Source organism: Cetorhinus maximus, chromosome 22, assembly GCF_964194155.1.
Source record: "Cetorhinus maximus chromosome 22, sCetMax3.hap1.1, whole genome shotgun sequence".
Classification (NCBI taxonomy): domain Eukaryota; kingdom Metazoa; phylum Chordata; class Chondrichthyes; order Lamniformes; family Cetorhinidae; genus Cetorhinus; species Cetorhinus maximus.
Genome location: NC_135900.1, coordinates 28,314,606 through 28,339,476, shown reverse-complemented (window position 1 = coordinate 28,339,476; position 24,871 = coordinate 28,314,606). Strand labels below are relative to the sequence as shown.

Sequence of the window (24,871 nt, the reverse complement as noted above, 5' to 3'; positions counted from 1 at the left end):
GGTGCCAATCAAGCAAGCTGCTTTGTCCTGGATGGTGTCAAGCTTTTTGAATTTTGTGGGAGCTGCACTCATCCAGGCAAGTGGAGAGTATTCCATCACACTTGTGCCTTGTAGTTGGTAGACAGGCTTTGGGGAGTCAGGAGGTGAGATATTTGTTGCAGGATTCCTAGCCTCTGACCAGCTGTTATAGCCACAGTATTTATTTGGCTAGTCCAGTTCAGTTTCTGGTCAATGGTAACATCCAGGATGTTGATAGTTCAGGATTCAGTGATGGTAATGCCATTGAACATCGAGAGGCAATGGTTGGATTCTCTCTTGTTGGAGATGGTCATTGCCTGACACTTGTGTGGCACGAATGTTACATGCCTCTTGTCAGCCCAAGCCTGGATGTTGTCCAGGTCTTGCTGCATTTGTACATGGACTGCATCAGTATCTGAGGAGTCGCGAATGGTGCTAATCAAACACATCAGACAAGACCCTTTGAATCCTTGGCAAACTTCAGAGGAATTACTTCTCGGACAGAATTGGGCAAACTTGTTCCTGAACAAAACAGAATATCTTTATGTACCTTGTACAAAGATTAAGTTTACAAATTTTACTTCTGCCCAAATGCCACGGTAGGACAAGCTGAACTGCTAATACATGAAATGAAAATTAAAATTATCACTAAATTCCTTTCGAAAAATTTTATTTTCTTGGACAGATGGTTTATAAGATGAAGGTGATTTGCCGAAGGAACCAACAATCTTTGCAACAAGAATAAGTAAACAAGAGGCGGATTGATTCACTGGTGATAAATCAGTACATCATTGTTAAAATACACACAATTTTATTCGACTCATCTCAAAATATTAGAAACGTCAGCCCAGATTTTGTGGCCAGCGGTGAAACAAGGGCACTAACCAGTGACCTCAAAGAAAGCTTGATGGAGATTCCCAGCCTCATGCTGCAGTGATGTCATTAACCTATTCAAACAGTCAATCATATTAAAGAATCCTCACAGTCAGCAAACCAGGAAATGAAAAGCACCAAAATCAAATCACTTCTTAAGAATTTTACAGAGAGCAAAATGAAGATTGGGACACACACTTGGGGCTAAGGTAAAAGCGGAAATATCACAAACAAACTTTAAAAAATGACTTTTAGAAATCTAGTAATTAAATAATATTGGAGACATTTAACAACATTCCACAAATATAAAAGTTACTTTTTAAGGGTCAGATGAGGAGAAACTTCTTCACTCAAAGGGTTGTGAATCTTTGAAATTCTCTAGCCCAGAGGGTTGTGGATGCTCTATCATTGAATATATTTAAGGCTGAAATAGACACATTTTTGGTCTCTCAGGGAATCAAGTGATGTGGGGAGTGGTTGGGAAAGTGGAGTTGAGGCAGAGAGAGGGTCAGCCACGTTCATACATGAATGGCATAGTAAGCTTAAGGCCTGTATGGTCTACTCCTCCTATTTCTCATACTTATGTTCTTATGAATCAACTACTCAGATTGCCAAACAGGCAATCTTACTGAACAAGGTTTAACTTTTATTGGGGTTTCTAACAGCACCATGAAGGTGTGAAAGGGAAAGCTCTTGTCAGGTGAATTGATTTCGCTGATTGACAGCTCTGTTTTTGGTGGTGTGGGTGGGCAGGGGTGCAGAAGGAAGGTCCACAGCACAGCCTGTGGTGGAGTAGTGAATGATAGGAGGTTCAATCCTTTTTCAAAAAACTTAAATCGGTCTCTATGGAGATCGGAACAGCTACAAAGATTTGGATGTCCAAGAAGCTTCATCATAATCCTGCAATTGCCTAATGATGATATGGCTGCAACTGTCTTGAGTGAGAGATCTGAAATAGGTGTCTTCAAAATTTGGACAGCGAGACTGTGCAATCTACCTGCCAGTGGTTATTCATCTCAAAGATCAATTGCCCTCTGATGTCTATTAAATACCACATTGATGGAAAACTCTAACCTCAGTCACCTCTGTGCCAAAACTAAACTAACCACCATTGACATACGTGATCACAGACTACAGTGTTGTTGCACACTCTGGACCAGATTTGCAAACCACTCTTGATCTCTTCAATTCTGCAGGCAAGGAACTTGGCCTGTCCTTAAATTTTACCAAAAGAAAACTCATATCAACCCACACCTGGTCAGCCAAATATTCCACCTTCCGTATGTGTTGAAGGAGAGACCCTGGAATATGTTGAACACTTCCTACACCTTAGCAGCCACCTCTCTCAAATGGCCATCATTGACAAGGAGATCCAACACTGGATCAGCTGCTATAATAATAGGACTCCATCCCATTCTCTCAGTTCCTTCGCCTCCGTCGCATCTGTTCTGATGATGCTACCTTCAAAAACAGTTCCTCTGACATGTCCTCCTTCTTCCTTAACTGAGGTTTTCCACCCACGGTACTTGACAGGGCCCTCAACCATGTCCGGCCCATCTCCCGTGCATCCGCCCTCATGCCTTCTCCTCCCTCCCAGAAACATGATAGGGTCCCCCTTGTCCTCACTTATCACCCCACCAGCCTCCGCATTCAAAGGATCATCCTCCACCATTTCCGCCAACTCCAGCATGATGCCACCACCAAACACATCTTCCCTTCACACCCCCTGGCGGCATTCCGTAGGGATCGTTCCCTCCGTGACACCCTGGTCCACTCCCCCATCACCCCCTACTCCTCAACCCCCACCTACGGCACCTCCCCATGCAAACGCAAAATATGCAACACCTACCCCTTCACTTCCTCCCTCCTCACCGTCCAAGGGCCCAAACACTCCTTTCAAATGAAGCAGCATTTCACTTGCATTTCCCCCAACTTAGTCTACTACATTTGTTGCTCCCAATGCGGTTTCCTCTACATTGGAGAGACCAAATGCAGACTGGGTGACCGCTTTGCAGAACACCTTCAGTCTGTCCGCAAGCATGACCCAGACCTCCCGGTCGCTTGCCATTTTAACACTCCACCCTGCTCTCTTGCCCACATGTCTGTCCTTGGCTTGCTGCATTGTTTCAGTGAAGCTCAACGCAAACTGGAGGAACAGCACCTCATCTTCCGACTAGGCACTTTACAGCCTTCCGGACTGAATATTGAGTTCAACAACTTTAGATCTTGAACTCCCTCCTCCATCCCCACCCCCTTTTCGTTTCTTCCCCCTACCTTTTTTTTACCAATAATTTAAATAGATTTTTCTTTTTCCACCTATTTCCATTATTTTTAAATGTATTCCACCCATGGTTTATTTCACCCCACCCCCACTAGGGCTACCTTGCTTGTCCTGCTCTCCACTCTTAATTAGCACATTCTTTTAGATAATATCACCACCTTCAACACCTCTTTGTTCTTTTGTCTGTGACATCTTTTGGTTATCTCCTCCTATCACTGCTTGCTTGTCCCAACAACCCCCCCCCCCCCCCACTTAAACCAGCTTATATTTCACCCCTTTCCTATTTCTACTTAGTTCTGTTGAAGGGTCATGAGGACTCGAAACGTCAACTTTGCTCTTCTCCGCCGATGCTGCCAGACCCGCTGAGTTTTTCCAGGTATTTCTGTTTTTGTTCTGGATCAGCTGCGCCAGCTCAGCCTTTTACAAACTACGGTGGTGACTGACAACAAAGACTTCCACAAGTCAACAAAAGTCTTCATGCACAGAGCAGTTGTCATCACCACATTCTTGTGCTACAGTGACACCTGGACTGTGCATCAGTGACACAGAGCGCTAGAGAAATTCCATCAACAATGCCTTTGCCACCTCCTCTGGAGCAAACGCTAGTGTCCTTGAAGCCACTCCACAAGCATTCAGGTAAAATGCCTGCAAAATTAACTTCAATGGACTCGACACTGTGTCTGGATGGCCAAAAAGCATCTTTCCCATTAGGCCTTGTTTTCTCAACTCTCAAATGGCCAACATTCCAGGGGAGGGCAAAGAAAACGCTTCAAAGATATTCTGAAGCTCTCCTGGAAGCACAGCAGCAATTACATTAATGACTGGGAGGGGCTTGCTACCAATTGTTCCAAATTACGAAAACTGTTCATCAAGCTGCATCACGTTTTGAGTCATAATGTCTTAATGACAAGGCAGAGTGGTGACAGACAAGGAAAGGGAGCAAACCCTGCACTCCAGATTCCACTACCCCATGGGACATCCTGTTCCATGTGCCCAAAGATCTATGGTTCGTGAATCAGCCTATTCAGTCACAAGACCATCCATGGCAGAAACTCTCAACCCTGAGCAGATATCATCCTCAAACCAAGGGAAAGCCAACAACGATACCTCACAGCTTTCCAGTTCAGTTATCAGTGTGTTTTCACTGCTTGAACTAAGGAGCTGGGAAAATTCTGTCCATTAACCATTTCACCCTCCAAACCTGCTGAGTATTTTCAGCATTTTGTGTGTCCATTATAGGGCGTCTTTTCTCTTTGAAGGGGTCAAAAAAGTATCTGATATTTTATTTTATTCCTTTCTAGATTATTTGCTAAGCAGATTGTGTAACTAAAATTATAGTGGGCTGGTCAAAAATATTTTTTTGCAAATAATTATAAATAAATAATTGCATACTTGGACATTCATTTCAACAGGCTCCATGCATGTTTAATTGCCTCTGCTCCTTTTTTTAAAAAACCTCACTCATGGGATACAGGGTTGCTGACAAGGCCAACATTTATTGTTCAACCATAATTATTCTTGAGAAGGGGGTGATGAGCTACAGCCTTGAACTGCTGCAGTGCATGTGGTGTAGGTACTCCAGAGCACCAGCATTTTGACCCAGCAACGACGAAGGAACTGTGATATATTTTCAAGTCAGGATGGTGTGTGACTTGGAGGGGAACTTGCAGGTGATGGCACTATCATGTGCCTGACGCCTTGGTCCTTCTAGGTAGTGGAAGTTGCAGGTTTGGAAAGTGCTGTCAAAGAAGCCTTGGCGAGTTGCTGCAGTGCATCTTGTAGATGATACACACTGCAGCCAAGCAGTGAGTGATGGAAGGAATGAATTTTTTAGGGTGCCAAGCAGTGGGCTCCTTTGTCTTGAATGGTATCAAGGTTCGAGTGTTATTGAAGCTGCACTCATCTGGGTAAGTGGAGAGTATTCCAGCACACTCCTGACTGCCTCGTAGGTCCTGGAAAGGCTTTCAGGAGTCAGGAGGCGAGTCAGTTACCTCAGAATACCCAGAATCTGAACTGTTTTTGTAGCCACAGTATTTGTGTAGTTGGTCCAGTTAAGTTTCTGGTCAATGGTGACCCCCAGGATGTTGATGGTGGGCTTTTCAATGGTAAAAGCCATGAAATATCAAAAGAGGGGTGAGTTAGATTCTCTCTTGTTGGAGATAGTCATTGCCTGACAGTTCTGTGGTGCGAATGTTACTTGCCACTTATCAACCCAAGCCTGAATTTGTCCAGGTCTTGCTGCATACGGACATTGACTGCTTCATTATCTAAGCTGAATGCTGTGTGATCATCAGTGAACATCTCCACTTCTGACCTTATCATGGAGGAATCATCATTGATGAAGCAGCTGAAGATGGTTGGGCATAGAACACAACCCTGAGGAACTCCTGCAGCAATTTCCTAGAGCTCAGTTAACTGCACTGGGTCTGAACCAACCAGTGGAAGTTTCCCCACCGATTCCCATTGACTTCAATTTGACAATGGCTCCTTGACATAACGCTCAGTCAGATGCTGCCATGTCACGGGCAACCATTCTCATCTCACTTCTGAAATTCAACTAGGTGTGGTTAGTTATGGAGCACTGCAGTCAGGGTGTTGATGTGGCCCATAGCCTCAGCGAGATTCACTGCACTCAGTCATTTCTTGATATCATGTGGAGTGAATGAAATTGGCTGATAACTGGTTCCTGTGATCACGGAATGTGAAGTGGTGACAGAAATGGATCATCCACTTGGCACTTCTGGCTGAAGGTGGTTGCAAGCACTTCAGCCTTGTCTTTTGCACTCGTGCTGGGCTCCACCCATCATTGAGTTGGGGGATGTTCATGGAGCCTCCTTTCTTCCCCAGTATTTTTTTAAAAATTATCCACCACCATTCACGACAATATGCTATGTTAGATCAATGCATATAAAAGAGCACAATATTAGTCACTAGAAAAGTCACAAATATTCTGAATTATAATTTCTATGATGATTATTTGTATTTATTGGTTGGGTTCCTATTTCAAGATGGACAAAAATCACTTTTTTCCCTACTTTGCAAAAAACATATTTTAAGACTCCTCTCTGAGATGTAACTTGCAAGAAACCTTGGCCTAGGTTTACCAATCACCATGCCAAAGGTGGCTCATGGAAAATTTCCCATGGAAATTGCCAAAATATTACAGCAGAAAATGGCACTTGGTTCACTTTTATATTCCTTTCCCTGTCCACATTACCTAAACATGGAACAACAAAGAGTGGAAAAATAAGTTTATTCATTTACCCTCACAATAAATTGTCCAGTGTAATATATTGGACAGGCAAAACACACTTAAAATTACAAATGTTCACTTCCTGAAAATACATGATTAAACAAACTTTCCCAATATTATTTGTACCATTGATTTTTTTTTCCCAAGATCCAGAACACCTTTCAGCAATTTTATAAATACAGGATAAGTCCCACAACGACATTAGTGACCATTACAACATGCTTTCAAATTTAAAGCGTAAGTTGACATGACAATGTGCTAATTGCAAGGAATATCCTTAAAAGCAACATTTTTAATAACAAAAATTAGCAAAATATGGCACATGAAACTTGGTCAGATACATAAATTTCAATCTATGAACAGCAAATGTTTTTGGCAGTAAAAGTGAAGTACTGAATTATAATCGCTTCAACTTTAGCGATGCCATACTTATCAAGTACCTAGGAATTGGTGCTCACTAGCAGCACTTAAAAATCATATACAGAGCTCAGCTAGAAGAGGTTTAAGGCCTTTGTGCCAGCTTGTTCTTTCCTTCTTCTTGTTCGCCAAGTTTGAAATGGGTGTAAAACAAAATGCCACATAAAGTACACAGAATCCCCAGACCTTGATTAAGTGAAAGGGGATCTTTAAACAAGATATACCCTCCCAGTAGGGTAATGCAGAACTTGAAATGTCCAAACATGTTGTATCTGGAATTTAATTTGTCAAGGAACCAAACAATGGTCTGGAAAAGGTTGCATTTTGTCCTGCTTGGAAAGAAACACAATAATTCAAATCATGAGAGATTTAGCTGCATTACAGATTTCACCAAGCTATTCAATCACATGAAGGAATATTGGATGTTTGGGTCATATTATGCACAAAGTTACACCTTCATTATTCAAACCACAATTGAAAATTTCAGTCTACACATAATCTGCCCTTCAAATACTAACCAAGATTTTACTCAGCACTTAGGGAGAAAGTGAGAGAACTTCCTCAAATTCATATTCCTAACTAAGGCAACTTTTACCCATATCATGTAGTCTGCACCGAGCTTCAACAGCCTGTACACATGCACATCATCCATGTTTCTCCTTGTTTTAAAGACTGGAATCATGTTACCCTCAAATTTTGCTTTGCTAAGTAAGGAAAGCGTTCATTTCTGTGAGCAATTGTTTTAAGTTAGAGTCTAACATCCCAGAATCGGGTTCGTATTCTCACCCGTTCCCTCTCCCAACATTGTTTCAAAATTATACACACTAAATTTCAAATGTAGCTTCACCAATGGTTTAACTTAAAACTTACTTCAACTTAAATGTCTTTGAAAACATGTTCTAGTATTTAACAAGCTAACAGGTTCACATCCATTAAAAATTTCAGTGAATGGCGAATAATAACATCCAAACTCTTCTTCCATCTTTGGCAATGGGCATCCTTTCATCAAATAAATGTTTCATGGCTCTTTTTCCAATGTGAACTGCTTTTATTTATTCACATTTAGAACCTTTTACTTTTCCATAAAATTACCTACTTAACTATGTAGTTCACGCGAGTGCTATTAATCTCCTCGACAAGAAAGTAGATAATGAGGCTTCTGCTTAAATATACCATTAAACGATTCATCTATGTTTACAAGACAGCATTGTTGTGAAAATGTTCATAAATACAGCAAGCATAAGCAGTATGGTGTACTGGAACATAGCATACTGTGCCAGTGTAATTTTAAAATGCAGATCCATGAATGATTCCTTACGCAAATGAACTCTAACATCTGCCACACCATCAAGGGAAATGCCAACTGGAAGCTAGACAAATTCCTGCTGGGAGGAAAGTACCCAACTAAATATAAAACATCTGGCAAGAAACCTTAAAGACAGATCATCTAACTTCGCTGAGTGGCAGATAATTTGTTTTAGGGAGATGTTTGAGAGAAAGAAAATGAATGCGTACTTAGGCCTAGGTGAATTTCCCCACACTCAAAAGCAACCCAAATTTTAACAAAATTGGAATAATCCATAGGTGAAAAAGAAAAATCTCAAAATTCACAATCTTAGCAACATAATAAATTATCATGACTTGACAGCAATACTGAGTGCAGAAGGATACGTAACAGGTGAGGTATTTCCAATGATCCAGTAAATGGACAAATTCACCAGAAAGGCAATTATTCCAGAAAACAATACCATCATCTATAAAAGATAAAACTCACATTGTAATTTTAATACACTTTATGCACAAAGTAGAAAAGAGGAAAATAACGCATTGATTTATTATTAACAATCCTCACTGTTTCTGAAATGTAACTTTTATTTAGTCCAACATATTCTGTTTTATTAAACTAATTGTGTCTAAAGTTTAAAATTATACAAAGTTGACAACAGAAGGTAAACAATTCAATTCCCCGCTACATTGGAACACATCCTATTTTCTACTTAAAAATAGATGGTATGGCACTTCATTGTAATGGCTGGAACTAAAATTGACTAGGCGAATTCTACTGGGCAATTAGTACTCTGCAGTATTACAACCCTCTTATTATTTCTGATTTTATAAGTGACATTGGGAGTGATTAGCAGGTCACAGGGACTTACTCCAAAATGTAAAGATATAATTCAAGAGATACTGTGGCTACAAAGGCAGGTCAGAGGCTAGTATTCTGTGGTGAGTAACTCACCTCCTGACTCCCCAAAGCCTTGCATCCATCTACATGGCACAAGTTAGGAGTGTGAAGGAATAATCTGCACTTTCCTGGATGAGCACACCTCCAGCAACACTCAAGAAGCCCAGCACTATCTCAGACAAAGCAGCTTGCTTGTTTGGCATTGTGGCTCCATTGTGTACCATCTGCACACGGCACTACAACAATTAGCCAAGGTTTCTTTGACTGCACATGTTAAACCCACTACCATCTAGACCAGGCTTGTACAACTTTTTTGCATGGGGGGCCAGATTTCCATTTTTTTCCTCAGATTCGGGTAAGATATATGAATTTCAAAAAGAAGGTTTTAAGTACGAAGAAAACAAACAACTTCAGCAAAAATAAAGCAATGTCAAGGCAATAAATTGATCATTTAAAAATAATGAATAAAAATGGCCATTAGAGTGTAAGAGAGTGAATGTGTGCGTGTCCGGCTCACTCCCAGTCTCTGGGTATTTATTCACTTGTCCTCCCCCACTGACAGGAGTGGGTGTGCGGGGATAACAGTGAATGTGAATCCTGAGACTGGGAGTGAGCCAGACACACACAGGCCCAGTCCGTGGGAACCCACTCCCCCCCTCACACAATCACCCCTGGTAGTGAGTCTCTTCACCCTCCCCCCCCGCCCCCATAACCGGGCCACACTGCCTCAACACCCCCACACTCCCCAGCACTGCTGGGCCGCACAGCGCCTCTCCCTCCCTCCCCCGAGCTCCACAGTGCCTCTCCCTCCCTCCCCCGAGCTCCGCAGGCCGTCTCCCTCCCTCCCTTGTCCCCACAGTGCCTCTCCCTCCCCCTGTCCCCGCAGTGCCTCTCCCTCCCTCCTCCTGTCCCTGCAGTCCCTTTCCCTCCCTCCCCCTGTCCCCGCAGTGCCTCTCCCTCCCTCCCCCTGTCCCCGCAGTGCCTCTCCCTCCCTCCCCGTCCCCGCAGTGCCTCTCCCTCCCTCCTCCTGTCCCTGCAGTCCCTTTCCCTCCCTCCCCCTGTCCCCACAGCGCCGCTCCCTCCATCCCTCCTCCTGTCCCCGCAGTCCCTCTCCCTCCCTCCCCCTGTCCCCGCAGTGCCTCTCCCTCCCTCCCCCTATCCCCACAACGCCTCTCCCTCCCTCCCCCTGTCCCCCACAGTGCCTCTCCCTCCCTCCCCCTGTCCCCACAGCGCCTCTCCCTCCCTCCCCCTGTCCCCGCAACGCCTCTCCCTCCCTCCTCCTGTCCCCGCACCACCTCTCTCCCCCGCCCACCTCTGCCAACAAGGTCCACAACACTCTGACATGAAACTATACAGTGTCCTAACTTAACACTGACTCACTTAACATTGTTTCACTTTAACGTTGTTAATAATGTAGCATCAGTATTCCCATTTAGCGTTGCCAGTTTCCCTTTATGTCGGTTGCCACAGGCTTCCTCTTCTGTGGTCTGCCTGAGCACAAAACCTTTTGCCGCAGTGCCTCCACACTCACCCTCAGTCCCTCTACCACCACCCCCCCAACCCTACTGCCGCCCTTGTCTCCCAGTGTTACTCTCTGGCCTCCCCGCATGACGGTGCTCTCTGGCTGACCTCCTAACCCCACCACACCTGCCCCCAACAAAACCGATGTTGCTCTCCGGCCTACCTCCCCTGCCCAGCCTTGCCCCCGCCCTCTTCTTACTAGGAACTGTTTTCAGCTGCTCCACTCCTGGCTTTGCTGCTGGCTCTGTTTCTGAACTGAAGCTCCTGGGCTCCATCTAGTGACAGAGATTGGTCGGTTCAGCTAGTCCCAGGATTCCAGCAGGTTGCTCCACCAACCAGCTTCTGCCACTAGATGGAGCCTGGTCAATCTAAAATTACTGAGGCAAGCGTAATTTGGAAAAAAAATCATGTATTATGTTTCTTTTAATGATTTATTTTATTTTACAAGTTATTTCAGCTAGGAATGCACAGTGCTGCACATGTACAGTACAGTATTTCAACTTGTACATTGTTGCCTGGAAAAAAAGAACTGTCCGAAAGAACCCAACTCTGGCTTTAACTGATTCCTATGGGAACTAAAGCCACTTCACTTAAAGTCCTTATTTTCATAAATGCAACTACAACTTTCAAGTGAGGACTCCCTGTATCACATCCCTTCGTGGTTGCCGGGTCAAAACCCTGGACAGCACTGTGGGAGTACCTTCACCACACAGCCTGCAGCTATTCAACATGGCAGCTCACCACCACCTTAAGGGTAATTAGGGCTGGGAAACAGCTACTGGCTTTGCCAGAGGCAACCAGATTCTATTAATGAATTAAAATATAATTTCACCTCGAGCCTAAACTAGTTTTCCACTTTGGTTAGTATTAAAAAAATCTACCTCTGCTGGTGTCTTTTATGAAATGCTCAGTCCAGGATTTGGAAAATGTGCGCAAATAACACACAACTTATAACTAAAGTGGCTGTTTCATTCAGAGTTCACAAGAAAGGATAGTATGAGAAGTTTAAAATGTCACCTTGACGCAGCAGATTGAAATCAAGATTTAAGGTACAGGGTTAAGATGGAGAACATGGAGCTTCACTACTCTTGTGTCTGTGATACAGTTAATACAGGCATGAGTGATCCCCCAGTAAGTACCCAAAATAACTGCTGGCCCATGCACCAAGATTTCTTACTTTAACGAGTGTACAAAAGTTAATCAAAAAAAAGTTCTGCACATGGTTCTTGTTCTACTTATATTGGCTCAGATTTTGCGTAAGTAATGATGGCAAAGCTGTTACATCCGCCATCATTACTCCTCTGAAACTGACAGCAACTTCTGGAGTCCACACATGCATAGTTAAAAATAACAAATCTGCAAGTTGCTGTCAGTGATTCGCTGCTTCTCCATAGGGTGTGCTGTTGAAGCCGCTGCAATCAAATAGAAATCACTGAACCAACAAGAACTTCCCTTTTATATTATTAGTCTTGCTGCAAAATCCCTTGAAAAACTTTAAGCCTTATTGAAAAGAAGTGTGTTGGGTGTTTAATACCACAATAAGTTCATAACTAATCCTGGAAAACTGGCCCCGACAAAATAATTTTATATTTGTGGAATGTCAAATTTCTGCATAGTGGTCAAAAAGGAAATCAACATATTTTCAAAATCAGTTATTTTATATTTTAGCTTCTACTGCAATCCCGTGTTTATGTTCCAATTAATTATTTCACTTTTAAATGTATTTAAAGGTGAAGGATAATCAGTGTATTTTACTCGCTGCTTTACTGCCTTTGAGAATGCTTCAACATGATTGGCTACTTACCCTGCTTGATGACAGCACTTGTTGGATGCACGGGTTCAAACTAACGTTGGGAAAGGGGAAATCCACGCCACAAAAATAGTTAGATCTTTGTGGGCAGCTAAGAGTACCAGGGCTTTGCCACCGACCACAAAATCTAGGCCAATATTACAAAAATTAGAGCTATCACTTGAGTTTTGGATCGTTTTATATGTTCTACATCTATACTATAATACAGTTCTTGTCTGTCAGGCCTGTTTTGATTGGTCACTTTATTAAGGTTGGTAGATTTATTTGGTGGGCAGTGCCTGGCACCTGCAGGGTGCGTGGAGGACTGGAGCACGTGATGCACGCACAGCTGCCAACGGTTGGTGGCAGCAAAGGTGGGGAGCCCAGAGTTACTCTGGCAGGAGTGATCGTTCCCTTGAGAAATGGATTGGGATTGATGGGAGGGATGCAGGTGGCAGGGTAGGATAGGGATGGCATGAGAGGGATGGCAATGGGAAGGGTGGAATGGCAATCCATTATCCCAAATTTTTAAAATTGCATGAATAATGATGCCAAATATTCTGGAAATCTTACCAATGCTGTACCAGACCAGTTTCCAAAGATTCCTCCCTCTCCAGTCACTGGTTCAAAAAATGGAACCGTGAGCATGAGAATGGCAGATGACATTGGGGCCTGGTAGTATAAGAGTTGCATAGAATTCACCTGCAATTCATGTTGTTTAGCTCCTACCCACTGTAAATGAAACCAATAAGAAACACCACATTACACAAATGGTCAAGCAGCAATTTAACAGTTTAAAATTAATGTGATTATTATTTAGTGCTAGAAGATCAAACGTGCATAATAGAGCGCAGAGGAAGGAAAGAAGTGGACAGGGTTGTCAAAAATTGCACAGCAAAACAGAGCTCCAGGTCATGCATGTATGATAGGCACCCATTGGAAATAAAGGATCAAGAAACAGAACGAAGCAAAGTGCCAAGCAAAGAGAACATGTCAATCCCCTTACCTCCACCCCAAGCCATTGATAAAAGAGAAACAGTAACACCAGAACAGTAACTGTATAGCTAAGTTTAATGATCGTAGGGGAAATTATTCAATATTACTGGCTCTGTTGAGTTATTTGTTCAGCTATATATTCATATGATTCTAATCAAAATAGTGACTGGAACAGCTCTGAAAAATAAACTCAACATCACGAGTGGTTGAAATTACAGCCTTTGACATGATTGCTTTTTGTGGAATCTCTGTCGATTGATGTTTCAGTAAATCATCATTGCCAAGTTGCTTACCCTGGTCATATTAAAAATCATGGCACTTAACGAATTCCTGGCTGCAGCATTTTATATCAGGAGGCCACATGGCAAGTGAGTGCTGGGTGAGAATTTGCTGGCTCATATATATTGAATTTTCTTCCATTGAAATTAACAGGGAAAATCAGAATCTGCATTGCCACCCCTGACAGGGAGTGCCTGATCAGGGAAACCGTGCTTGAATTTGTTTCCTACAGCAGACAAATTTTAATGTGGCATCTTACACATTTAACATGCGATGGGAGAAGTTTTAGTGACATAGGGAGATACTAAAGAAAATCTACAGCAATATGAAAAAACAGGAATGGTCAAAAGAAAGACATGTTAGCACTTTGTAATACAAGGCCAGAAACAAAATATTAATTTTCAAAACAGTAACAGTTATAAATATTTTACAATCCCAGTTTCAACATGTAATATTTATAGTAGAAATCCTTAAACAGGCTTTCAGGAAAGCTAGTTTCACTTTGGATAGCAATCAGTAGCAGGAATCCTGCCATTGGCAGCTTTAGCTAACTCAACACAAATCAGATGCTAAACGGAGGATATTTCTGTTATGTGTGGCAGCACATTAAGTAGTGCATTTAAGTCAGAGAAAATAATACCCTTGTGCAAGAAGGGAAGCTTTCCACAATTTAACACCTGAGTGCAGGGAGGGCCAAGATTTTCTTTGTTTTTGTGAGCAATATAAGTGCGTACAAAAAGCCTCAAGGACAATACACACAGTTTAAATGCATGTAACATTAATTTGCAGATAACTCACTTTACTGATTCATTGCCATTTTACTTGGAGCCAATCAGTAAAGAAAAGGATAAGAAACTGCATGAACAAAAGCTTAATAAGCACCTAGAAAATCACCAATGAAAAACTATTGAGGAATTATGAAAACAACCAAACCCAAAAGACTACTCAGGAGAATATACCAATTTAAAAGAAATAAATAAATCACTTATTCAAAGTACTTAGATATATTAACCCTCAAAGTAAATTCCAAATTCCAAAATAAGGTTTTACAAAAGTATTCAGAGAAACAATTGGAATAATATCTTATTATCTTTGACTAAATTCTTAAAATGTTTTTGATGATCCTGCTGTTATCTCCAAAAGTCATACTATTGACAGCCTGGAAGTTTAGATAATCCATAAGAAGCATTTTAATATTAAAATACTTCTAAAAGTATACAAGAAAAAAAAAATCAAAATTACTAACCACTTGATATACAGAGGTAACCAAAACACCAAGTGTTGCAAAAAGTATTCCTAGAAAATTAAACTTCACATCAAAGTAAGAGTTCAGAACTACACCCAATGTTATAGGGATCTGTAAGAAATAAATGGGAGATGATTAGATCAAGTTTAACATTTACAGTTGGTACAAAGCACTACATTTTCCAGCAGAGAAGAGCAAAACTCAATAAACTAAATGCCTAACACTGAAATTTCCAATTGGAAGGAAAGAAGCAAAATTGTTGTTCTAGATATTTTTAAAAGAATATTTAAATAATTTACCAATGAATTAGCTGTAAGAAATATATTGCAAAGTACAGATTTCAAGAATTGTCACATAATGAGGATACATCTAAAATTCAAATAAAACCTCAAGTATATTCACTTGGTTACAGTTGCAACATCCATAATAAAAAGGGAAGCTGTGTAAATGTGTCAATTCAAACTTGCAGCAATCTTTCAAAAACCCTGCCTGCAAAATACTGTACTAGTCATTCATTCACTGTGCTTCACCCTCATGTTAAAGTCTCCGTCATAAAAATTCAACTATAAACATGTCTTAGTGCATGAAAACATGTGGGAAAAGGCAGAAGCTGCACAGCACAGTTGGCTCATTCAAGATTTTGGCCTAAAAGGGTTCGGTTGCCTGACTTATTTCCTTTGGCTTTAGCTTATAATGCAAAACCCTATAATCATCATTCCTTGATTTATTTCTGTAATGACTCTAAAAATCTCTGCAAATCATTAAGTTATATGTACATATTAAATACAAAAATATCTTACCTATAAAACTTGATCAGATTTTAGTTACAAAAAGGTTCTAGGCAGAAGTACTCCAATCATTACGCAAGAATGCGTCAACATTGAATGTATACATTAAGCTAAGCTTTGCCACTGCCAACAGCAACACAGAGTTTACTATTGTACTTATAAATTAGATCCTGCTAGCCTGCTGGCTGATTTTTAAACAGTTTACATTTATTGTAACCACTAATACTTGGTCTTTGATACTGGAATGCATAAGTTGCAAGTGTTTTACTACAGTACCCCTTTTATCAAATTCAACTTGATTAATTAACAGTATCTTTCAAACTCATCTAATCAGGATACCTTGAATGAACTAATTTAAACAATACATCAACCCTAACCAAATTCTAAGCTAATGCTAACACACAAGTTTTCAGATTTCTGATAGCATGCAACTTTTCAGAGAGGAAAATAAGATTAACACGACTGTGTGAACATAGTGTGTTATGCTGTTGTTGTTACTTTTATTTTAATTTTACTAAGATTTTTGAGGATTGACAGAAATCAGTAGGGAGAAGTTGCATATTGGGTTCCATTTTGTGAACTCCACACATTAATCATCAAGGAAAAGACAGCTGCTTAAATCTATTAAAACAGATTTCTATAAATATGCAGAGAAAATGGAATATTGGCAGTTGATCTAGAAACATGGGAACAGGAGGAGGCTATTTAGCCCCTCAAGACTGTTCCATTCAATGAGATCATGGCTGACCTGTGACCTAATTCCAAATGCCTTTGCCACATATCCCCTAAAGCAGTTAGATAACAAAAATTAACCAAGTTTAGAATTAAAATTAACAACTGCCCTAGTAGCAATTGCAGTTTGTGGAAGAATGTTCCGAACTTCCAACACTATTTGTAGGTAGAAGTGTTCCCTAATTCAACATCGGAAAGGTTAGGCTCTATAAGTTTAGGCTATGCGCCCCCCACCCCCCCAGCCAGCTGGAATAGTTTCTCTCTGTCTATCCTATCTGTTGCCTTAATATCTTATATTTTGATCAAATCATCCTTAACCTTCCAAATTCCAAGGATACACAACCCTTGTTTGTGCAAATTCTCCTCGTAATTTAATCTTTGGAATCTAACTGTCATCCTGGTAAACCAATGCTGCACTCCCTCCAAAGTCAATATATCTTTCCGAAGGTGTGATGGCCAAAACTGCTCACAGTTTTCCAGATGTGGTCTGACTAGGGCTTTGTATCATTGAAGCATAACTTCTAGCCCCTTGTATTCTAGTCATCTAAAGACCAGAATTCCAATAGCCTTTTTAAAATTATTTTCTGTGCCTGTTCATGACATTTTAATGTACTTGGACCCTTAAGTCTCTTTGGACCTTCACTGTTTCTAGCATTTCACCATTTACAAGTGCCCTGTTCTATCCTTTACAGGTCCAAAGTGGATGACCTCATATTTGCCTAAATAGAAATCCATTTGCCACGGTTTCACCCATTATTTAATCTATTGATATCTCTTTGTAATTTTATGCTTTGATCTATGTTGCTTACAATGCCATCCATTTTTGTGTCATCTACAGATTTATATATGTGGCTTTCTATCCCATCATCCATAAATACAATGAACAGTTGAGGCTCCAACAACAGTTCCTTGTGGGACACCATTAGTCACATCCTGCCAGTTAGCGTAATGCCCATTATCCCTGCTCTCTACCTTTGCCACTCAGCCAATTTCCTAATCAGGTCAATAATTCACCATCAATTCAACAACAACATATTTATTAATTTCTTGGGTTTCAACTTTAACTAACAATCTCTTATGAGGGACTTTATCAAATACCTCCTGAATATTCATATAGACAGTCCCTTGTCCACTACTTAGGTCACCTCTTCAAACAAATTTAATCAAGTTTGTCAGAAATGATCTACCCTCAAAATCCAAACTGGCTCTCTCTGATCAGCTGAAAATTTTCCAGGTGCAATCTAAAAGTAAGCATACTGCTATGTTATTGAGTGTCTGTGCTGAGTGGGTTTCAACTTCCGATGCACCTAATACACAATCTGCTTGACTTTATGGAGATCTTGCGGTACAGTGGATGCAAAGCCAGAAGCTCTGGGTTCATTGATTATCAACCTGTAAATCTTTCCAATATGCCTATGGTGGGTGGGAGAGTCTCCTGGTCAGCCACACTTGATGTGGAGTGGCACCCCCCAAGCTATACCGCCTGGCAACACACTAGCGACCTGTTCCAGGAAAAACTAGCTATGGAAACAAGCGTAAGCACGTGTTTTGTCTGCCTCATGCGCTATCAGGCACGGGAAGAGAATCAAGCAGCTCGACGCTACCCAATTATTACTTTGCTATTAAATTCAACTGCTCTTTTTAATCTCAACATTACCCTGCACCTTGATTTCTCAGTAATACAAACATCGTGTATTGTGGTCTCATAGTAGATGATCTGGACTTGGGTGTCTGTTTTAGGACCCTGCCTGTCAAATGGGGTACCGGGGGGGAGGGGGAGAATGTGGTATTGTTGGTGGGCGGGGGGAGGGGGAGTGAAACTGACAACATATGCACCTAATATTATAGGGGAGTTACCAAGTGTTTTGTTAAAGACAAGGTGATGTCAATGAGGAAAGTGATCTTAAAAGAATTAAATTAATTTGTACCATGTTCAAATGCTAATGAACTGTAAAAACAACAGCATTGGCAGAGAACTTAAACAAATTCCCCACCTATCCATCAGAATTTCACTAACTCCAGGAAAACAGCCTTAAATAATGAACAGAAATGTAACAGATTGTTTCTTGCTGTATTAATTCAGGACAAATCTTTACAGAAGTATGCTAGATTGAAGTTGAAAAACAATTGACTTGGCCAGCATTATTCTGAATTAAATAAATTGCCCTTCTCAAGGGCAGTTAGGGATGGACAATAAATGCTGGCCTAGCCAGCGATGTCCACATCGTGTCAATTAATTAATTTTTAAAATTTAAAAATTAGTTACTAAGGAATTAGGAGCAGGAGTAGGCCACTCGGCCCCTCGAGCCTGCTCCGCTATTCAATAAGATCATGGCTGATCTGACAGTAACCTCAACTCCACATTCCCACCTACCCCAATAGCCTTTCACCCCCTTGTTTATCAAGAACCTATCTAGCTCTGCCTTAAAAATATTCAAAGACTCTGCTTCCACCGCCCTTTGAGGAAGAGAGTTCCAAAAACACTCAACCCTCTGAGAGAAAAAATTTCTTCTCATCCCTTACTTTTAAACAGTGGCCCCTAAAACTAGATTCTCCCACAAGAGGAAATGTCACCTCCAGATGGACCCTGTCAAAACCCCTCAGAATCTTATATGTTTCAATTAAGTCACCTCTTACTCTTCTAAATTCCAGCATGTTCAATCGTTCCTCATAAGACAACCAGCCTTAGCTGTTTGCCAGCCAACCTATTCCCGGTATTGGTTTAGCAAACCTTCTCTGAACTGCTTCCAATGCATTTACATCCTTCCTTAACTAAGGAGACCAATACTGTACACAACAGTACTCCAGATGTCGTCTCACCAATGCCTTGTACAACTGAAGCATTACCTCCCTGCTCTTGTATTCAATTCCCCTCACAATAAATGATAACATTCTATTAGTTTTCCTAATTACTTGCTGTACCTGCATTCTGACCTTTTGCAATTCATGCACTAGGACACCCAGATCCCTTTGCATTGCAGAGCTCTCCTTCTCTCACCATTTGGACAATAAGCTTCTTTTTTATTCTTCCTGCCAGAAAGGACAATTTCACATTTGCCCACATTATACTCCATTTGGCAGGCCTTTGCCCACTCACTTAACCTATCTATATCCCTTTGTAGCCTCTGTCCTCTTCACATCTTACTAGCCTACCTAACTTTGCATCATCAGCAAATTTGGCAACCATATCTTTGACCCTTCAAGCTATTTATATAAATTGTATAGAGTTGAGGTCCCAGCACTGATCCCTGTGGCACATCACTTATTACATCTTGCCAACTAGAAAAAGACCCATTTATGCCAGCTCTCTGCTTCCTGTTAGCTAGTCAATCTTCTATTCATGCCAATGTGTTACCCCCTACACCATGAGCTTTTATTTTCCACAACAATCTTTGAAGTGGAACCTTATCGAATGCCTTCTGAAAATCCAAGTACAGTACATCCATTATCCACAGCAGATGTTACTTCTTCAAAGTACTCCAATAAATTAGTTAAATACAATTTCCCTTTCACAAAACAATGTTAACTCTACCCAATTACCCTGAATTCTTCCAAGTGACCTGCTATAATGTTTTTAATAATAGCTTCTAACATTTTCCCTATGACAGATGTTAGACTAACTGCCCTGTAGTTTCCTACTTTGTCTCCCTCCTTTTTTCAATAGAGGAGTTACATTCGCTATTTTCCAATCCAATGGAACCTTCCCCGAATCTAGGGGATTTTGGAAAATTAAAATCAATGCACCAACTATCTCACTAGCCACTTCTTCTAAGACCCTAGGAAGAAGTCCAGCAGCACCTGGGGACTTGTCAGCCCACAACTCCAACAATTTTCTCAGTACCACTTCCCTGAGTTCCCCCCTCCCTTCCATTTTCTGATTTATAGCTATTTATGGGATGTTACTTGTATCCTCTTTAGTGAAGACCAATGTCAATTCATCTGCCATCTCCTTATTTTCCTTTAATTCCCTAGACCCACTTTCTATAGGACTAACATTTACTTCGTTAACTCTTTTTTAAATATCTGTAAAAACTCTTACTATCTGTCTTTATATTTCTAGCTAGCTTTCTCCCATACTCTAATTTTTTTCCTTCCTTATCAATCTTTTGGTCATTCTTTGCTGTTTTTTATATTCTGTCCTATCTTCTGACCTGCCACCCATCTTTGTGCAACTTTATGTTTTTCCTTTAAGTTTGATACTATCTTTAATTTTTTTAGTTAACCACAGATGGTGGATCCTCCCTTTGGAATTCTACTTTTCTGTTGGAATGTATCTATTCTGTGTATTATGAAATATCCCCTTAAATATCTGCCACTACATCTCTATTGACCTATCCCTTAACCTAATTTGCCAGTTCACTTTAGTTAGCTGTGTATTCATGCCCTCATAACTGTCATTATTTAAGTTTCAAATACTAGTCTTGGACCCGCTCTTCTCTCCCTTAAACTGAGTATAAAATTCAACCATATTATAATCGCTGATACCGAGGGGCACCTTCCCTATGAGGTCAGCAGTTAATCCTATCTCATTGCACAATACCAGGTCTAGTTTCGCCTGCTCTCTGGTTGGTGCCAGAGTGTGCTGTTCTAAGAAACTATCCTGAAAACATTCTGTGAATTCCTCATCTAGGCTACCTTTGACCATCTGATTTTCCCAGTCTGTATGCAGATTAAAATCCCCCATGATTATCACCATACCTCTCTGACAAGTTCCCATTATTTCTTTCTTTATACCTAATCCTATTGTATGGTTGCTGTTAGGGGGCCTCTACATCACTCCCACAAGTGGCTTCTTGCCTTTATAATTTCTCATCTCCACCCAAACTGTTTCTTCATCCTGGTTTCCTGAACTTAGGCCGTCCCTCTCTCATGTGCTAACACCATCATTAGTTAACCACCTTTTCCTAGCTTCCTGCCCTTCCTAAATGTCACGTACCCTTCGCTATTCAGGTCCCAATCCATGTCACCCTGCAGCCACGTCTCTGTAATGGCTCTCGGATCGTTCTGGTTTATTTCTACCATTTCTATAGTTGTAGAAAAGCAAAATGCTGTGGATGCTGGAAATTTTGAAATAAATAAAGCAGAAAGTACTGGAAACGCTCAGCAGGTCCCGTGGCGAGGAGAAAGGTTCTCCTTCTGGACAGATGCCGCCAGACCTTCCAGCATTTTCTGTTTCTTAGCTAAGTTGTGGGCTATAGTGAGTATAGATTTATGGAGGTAGTTTAATGTTTACAACACAGAGCCTGGTGTCCCTTAGCTTCATGACCAAGTCTCAGTTTCGAATCAAACTCTATGGAAGTCGAAGGGGGGGGAGGGGGAGGTTGGGGGAGAGGAGGGGGAGGTTGGGGGAGGTGGGGGAGGCGGAGGCGGGGGCGGAAGGGAGAGGTTGGGGGGGGAGGGAGGTTGGGGGGCGGGGGGGGGGGGAGGTTGGGGGGCGGGGGGGGGGGGAGGTTGGGGGGCGGGGGGGGGGGGAGGTTGGGGGGCGGGGGGGGGAGGTTGGGGGGGGCGGGAGGTTGGGGGGGGCGGGGGGGGAGGTTGGGGGGGGGCGGGGGGGAGGTTGGGGGGGGGCGGGGGTGAGGTTGGGGGGCCGGGGGGGAGGGGGAGGTTGGGGGGGCGGGGGAGGTTGGTTGGGGGGGCGGGGGGGGGAGGGGGAGGTCGGGGGGGGAAGGGGTGGGGGTCGGGGGGGGAAGGGGTGGGGGTCGGGGGGGGAAGGGGTGGGGGTCGGGGGGGGAAGGGGTGGGGGTCGGGGGGGGAAGGGGTGGGGGTCGGGGGGAAGATCTCCCAGTTTTCAAGGGAGGTTATTTTATATGCAGAGGATAAGAAATAATATACAATCCTCCCCCTCCCCGCCCGCGACAGTCCCATTTTAGGTGCTTATCACAATCTTCCTGCTTCTTACCAATGTCAGCTTGATCTTGGAAGAGAAAGTCTTCTTGTAGTAAACACTTTGAATGACGATAATGACCGGGGTGGTCATGGCCTTGGCCAGCTGGTAGGTGCCAATGCTGTTGTTCTGGAGGGACAGGTTAGTGAAAACAACGAAGCCACAGAAGCTGAGAGCCAGCAGCAGGATCTTGGTGGGATGGAGGGATTTAGGGGAGAAGATGTTGACCCTCTGGCAGATGTAGAGCCCCAGGCCGGTCATGACAAAGTGCAGCAAGGTGAGGGTCATGTTGGGGAAGCCGTACTGGACATAGATCCATTTGTTGACGAAGACGATGCAGATGGAGGCGAACAGATTCACCAGGAGCCCGATCAACAACCGCCCGTTCAGGCTGAGCGTCTCCGAAAGGCCCATGGCTGCCGGGTCCGGGGTCCGCGCCCGGGCCCGATACTGCTCCCGGCGGCGCTGATCCCACACCCACAGCCGCTGCCGACCTTCCTCTTTGGCGGGCGGGCGGCTTCACATCAAAGTCTCCGCTTCGCGCTCCGTCCCCTCCATTTTCAGCCAATATCCACGGTGCAGCCCCCCCACCCCCTTTCCCCCCCCCGCCTCGAGAGTGGCACAGTCCCCCGCCCCGAGAGTGGCACAGTCTCCACCCCCCGCCCCGAGTGGCATAGTCCCCGCCCCGAGAGTGGTACAGTCGCCCCCTCCCCGAGAATGGCAGAGTCCCCACACCGCCTCCCCTCCGAGATTGGCAGAGTTTCCATTCCCCTCTCCCCAAGAGTGACAGAGTCCTCACCCCGCCCCCCACCCCCCTCCATGCCAAGAGTGGCAGAGTCTCCAGGACCTTCCTCGCCAACCGACTGGCAGAGTATCCACCCCTGCCTGCCCAGTAGTAGCATAGTCTCCACACCCCCTCTACCAAGAGTGGGAGAGTCTCCATGTCCCTTGCCCCGAGAATGGTAGAACCTCCACCCTAGCGTGGCAGAGCTCTACCCCCTGTCCTCAAGAATGGAAGAGTCTTCACACCCCTTTCGGAGAGCAGCAGAGTCTAATTCCCTCCGCCCCATTAGTGGCTGAGCCCCCACTTCCAGAGTTTCTACAAACACTCCCTCCCCCCACCTCCAATGGTAGTTTAAGAGTCTCCAACTTCCACCCGCCCCCTGCATAGTGACTAATATTTGTTGCCCATCCCCAATAGCCCATGAACTCAGTGGCTTTTTCAGAGGGCGGCTAAGAGTCAACCTCATTGCTGTGTTCTGGAGTGACATTTAGAGCAGAACAGGTTAGGAAGGTAGATTTCCTTCCCCAAAATGACATGAGTGAACTAGATGGATTTTTACAATAGACGATTTGCTTTGTGAAAGGGAAGTGGTTTTTGTGAAAGGGAAATTGTGTTTAACCAACTTATTGAAGTTCTTTGAGGAAGTAACTTGTGCTGTGGATAAAGGGGAAACCAGTGGATGTGCTGTACTTAGATTCCCAGAAGGCATTTAAGTTGCCATATCAAAGGTTATTGTGGAAAATAAAAGCTCATGGTGTAGGGGGTAACACATTGGCATGGATAGGAGATCGGCTGGCTAACAGGAAACAGAGAGTAGGCATAAATGGGTCGTCTTCAGGTTGGCACGGTATAATGAGTGGGTGTGCCACAGGGTTCAGTGCTGGGACTTCAACTGTTTACAATTTATATAAATGACTTGGATGATGGGATGGTTGCCAAATTTGCTGACGACACAAAGATAAGTAGGAAAGTAAATTGTGAAGAGAACATAAGGAGGCTACAAACATATGGATAGGTTAAGTGAGCAGGCAAGAATCGGGCAGATGGAGTTCAATGTGGGAAAATGTGAAATTGTCCATTTTGGCAGGAAGAATAAAAGGGAAGCATATTATCTAAATGGTGAGAGATTGCAGAGCTCCGAGGTACGGAGGGATCTGGGCGTCCAAGTGCATGAATCACAAAAGGCTAGTATGCAAGTACAGCAAGTAATTAGGAAAGCTAATGTTATCATTTTTTGTGAGGGGAATTGAATACAAAGGAAGGGAAGTTATGCTTCAGTTATACAGGGCACTAGGTGAGACTACATTTGGAGCACTGTGTAGAGTATTGGTCACCTTACTTAAGGAAGGATATAAATGCATTGGAAGCAGTTCAGGGAAGGTTCACCCGACTTATACCTGGAATGGGTGGGTTGGCTTATGAGGAAAGGTTAGACAGACTAGGCTTGTATCTGCTGGAGTTTAGAAGAGTAAGAGGTGACTTGATTGAAACATACAAGATCCTGAGGGGTCTTGACAGGGTGAATGTGGAGAGGATGTTTCCTCTTGTGGGAGAATCTAGAACTAGGGGTCACTGTTTAAAAATAAGGGTCGCCCATTTAAAACAGAGATGAGGCGGAATTTTTTTTCTCTCAGAGAGTCGTGTCTTTGGAACTCTCTTCCTGAAAAGGTGATGGAAACAGTGTCTTTGAATATTTTTAAGGCAGAGGTGGATAGATTCTTGGTAAGGGAGGGGGAGATAGGTTATCAGCAGTAGGTGGGATGCAGATTTTAGGCTATTAATCAGCCATAATCTTATTAAATAGTGGAGCAGGCTTGAGGGGCTG

General features: G+C 42.8%; 1 protein-coding gene across 2 annotated transcripts; it reads right to left on the bottom strand.

The window, feature by feature from the left end:
• Positions 1-6,409: 6,409 nt before the first annotated feature.
• Positions 6,410-22,874, bottom strand: slc35e3 (solute carrier family 35 member E3). 2 transcript variants are annotated; one of them, XM_078567991.1, is made up of 5 exons: positions 22,278-22,874; positions 14,859-14,969; positions 12,911-13,069; positions 8,514-8,596; positions 6,410-7,114 (listed from the first exon to the last, which is right to left on the bottom strand). In XM_078567991.1, the coding sequence occupies exons 1-5, from the start codon at positions 22,674-22,676 to the stop codon at positions 6,928-6,930; spliced, it is 939 nt and encodes a 312-aa protein (XP_078424117.1). In that variant the 5' UTR covers positions 22,677-22,874; the 3' UTR covers positions 6,410-6,927. The 2 variants fall into 2 exon arrangements, with proteins under 2 accessions (XP_078424117.1, XP_078424118.1); XM_078567992.1 differs by lacking the exon at positions 12,911-13,069 and having other exon boundaries at positions 22,278-22,851.
• Positions 22,875-24,871: the final 1,997 nt, after the last annotated feature.

Excerpts from the sequence above, each read along its gene's own strand:
- slc35e3 (XM_078567991.1), bottom strand. The coding sequence starts at position 22,676 with ATGGGCCTTTCGGAGACGCTCAGCCTGAACGGGCGGTTGTTGATCGGG. Across the intron at positions 14,970-22,277 it reads CCAAGATCAAGCTGACATTG|ATCCCTATAACATTGGGTGT; the intron begins GTAAGAAGCAGG and ends TATTTCTTACAG. Across the intron at positions 7,115-8,513 it reads GGAAATACCTCACCTGTTAC|ATACAACATGTTTGGACATT; the intron begins GTATCCTTCTGC and ends ATTAAATTCCAG.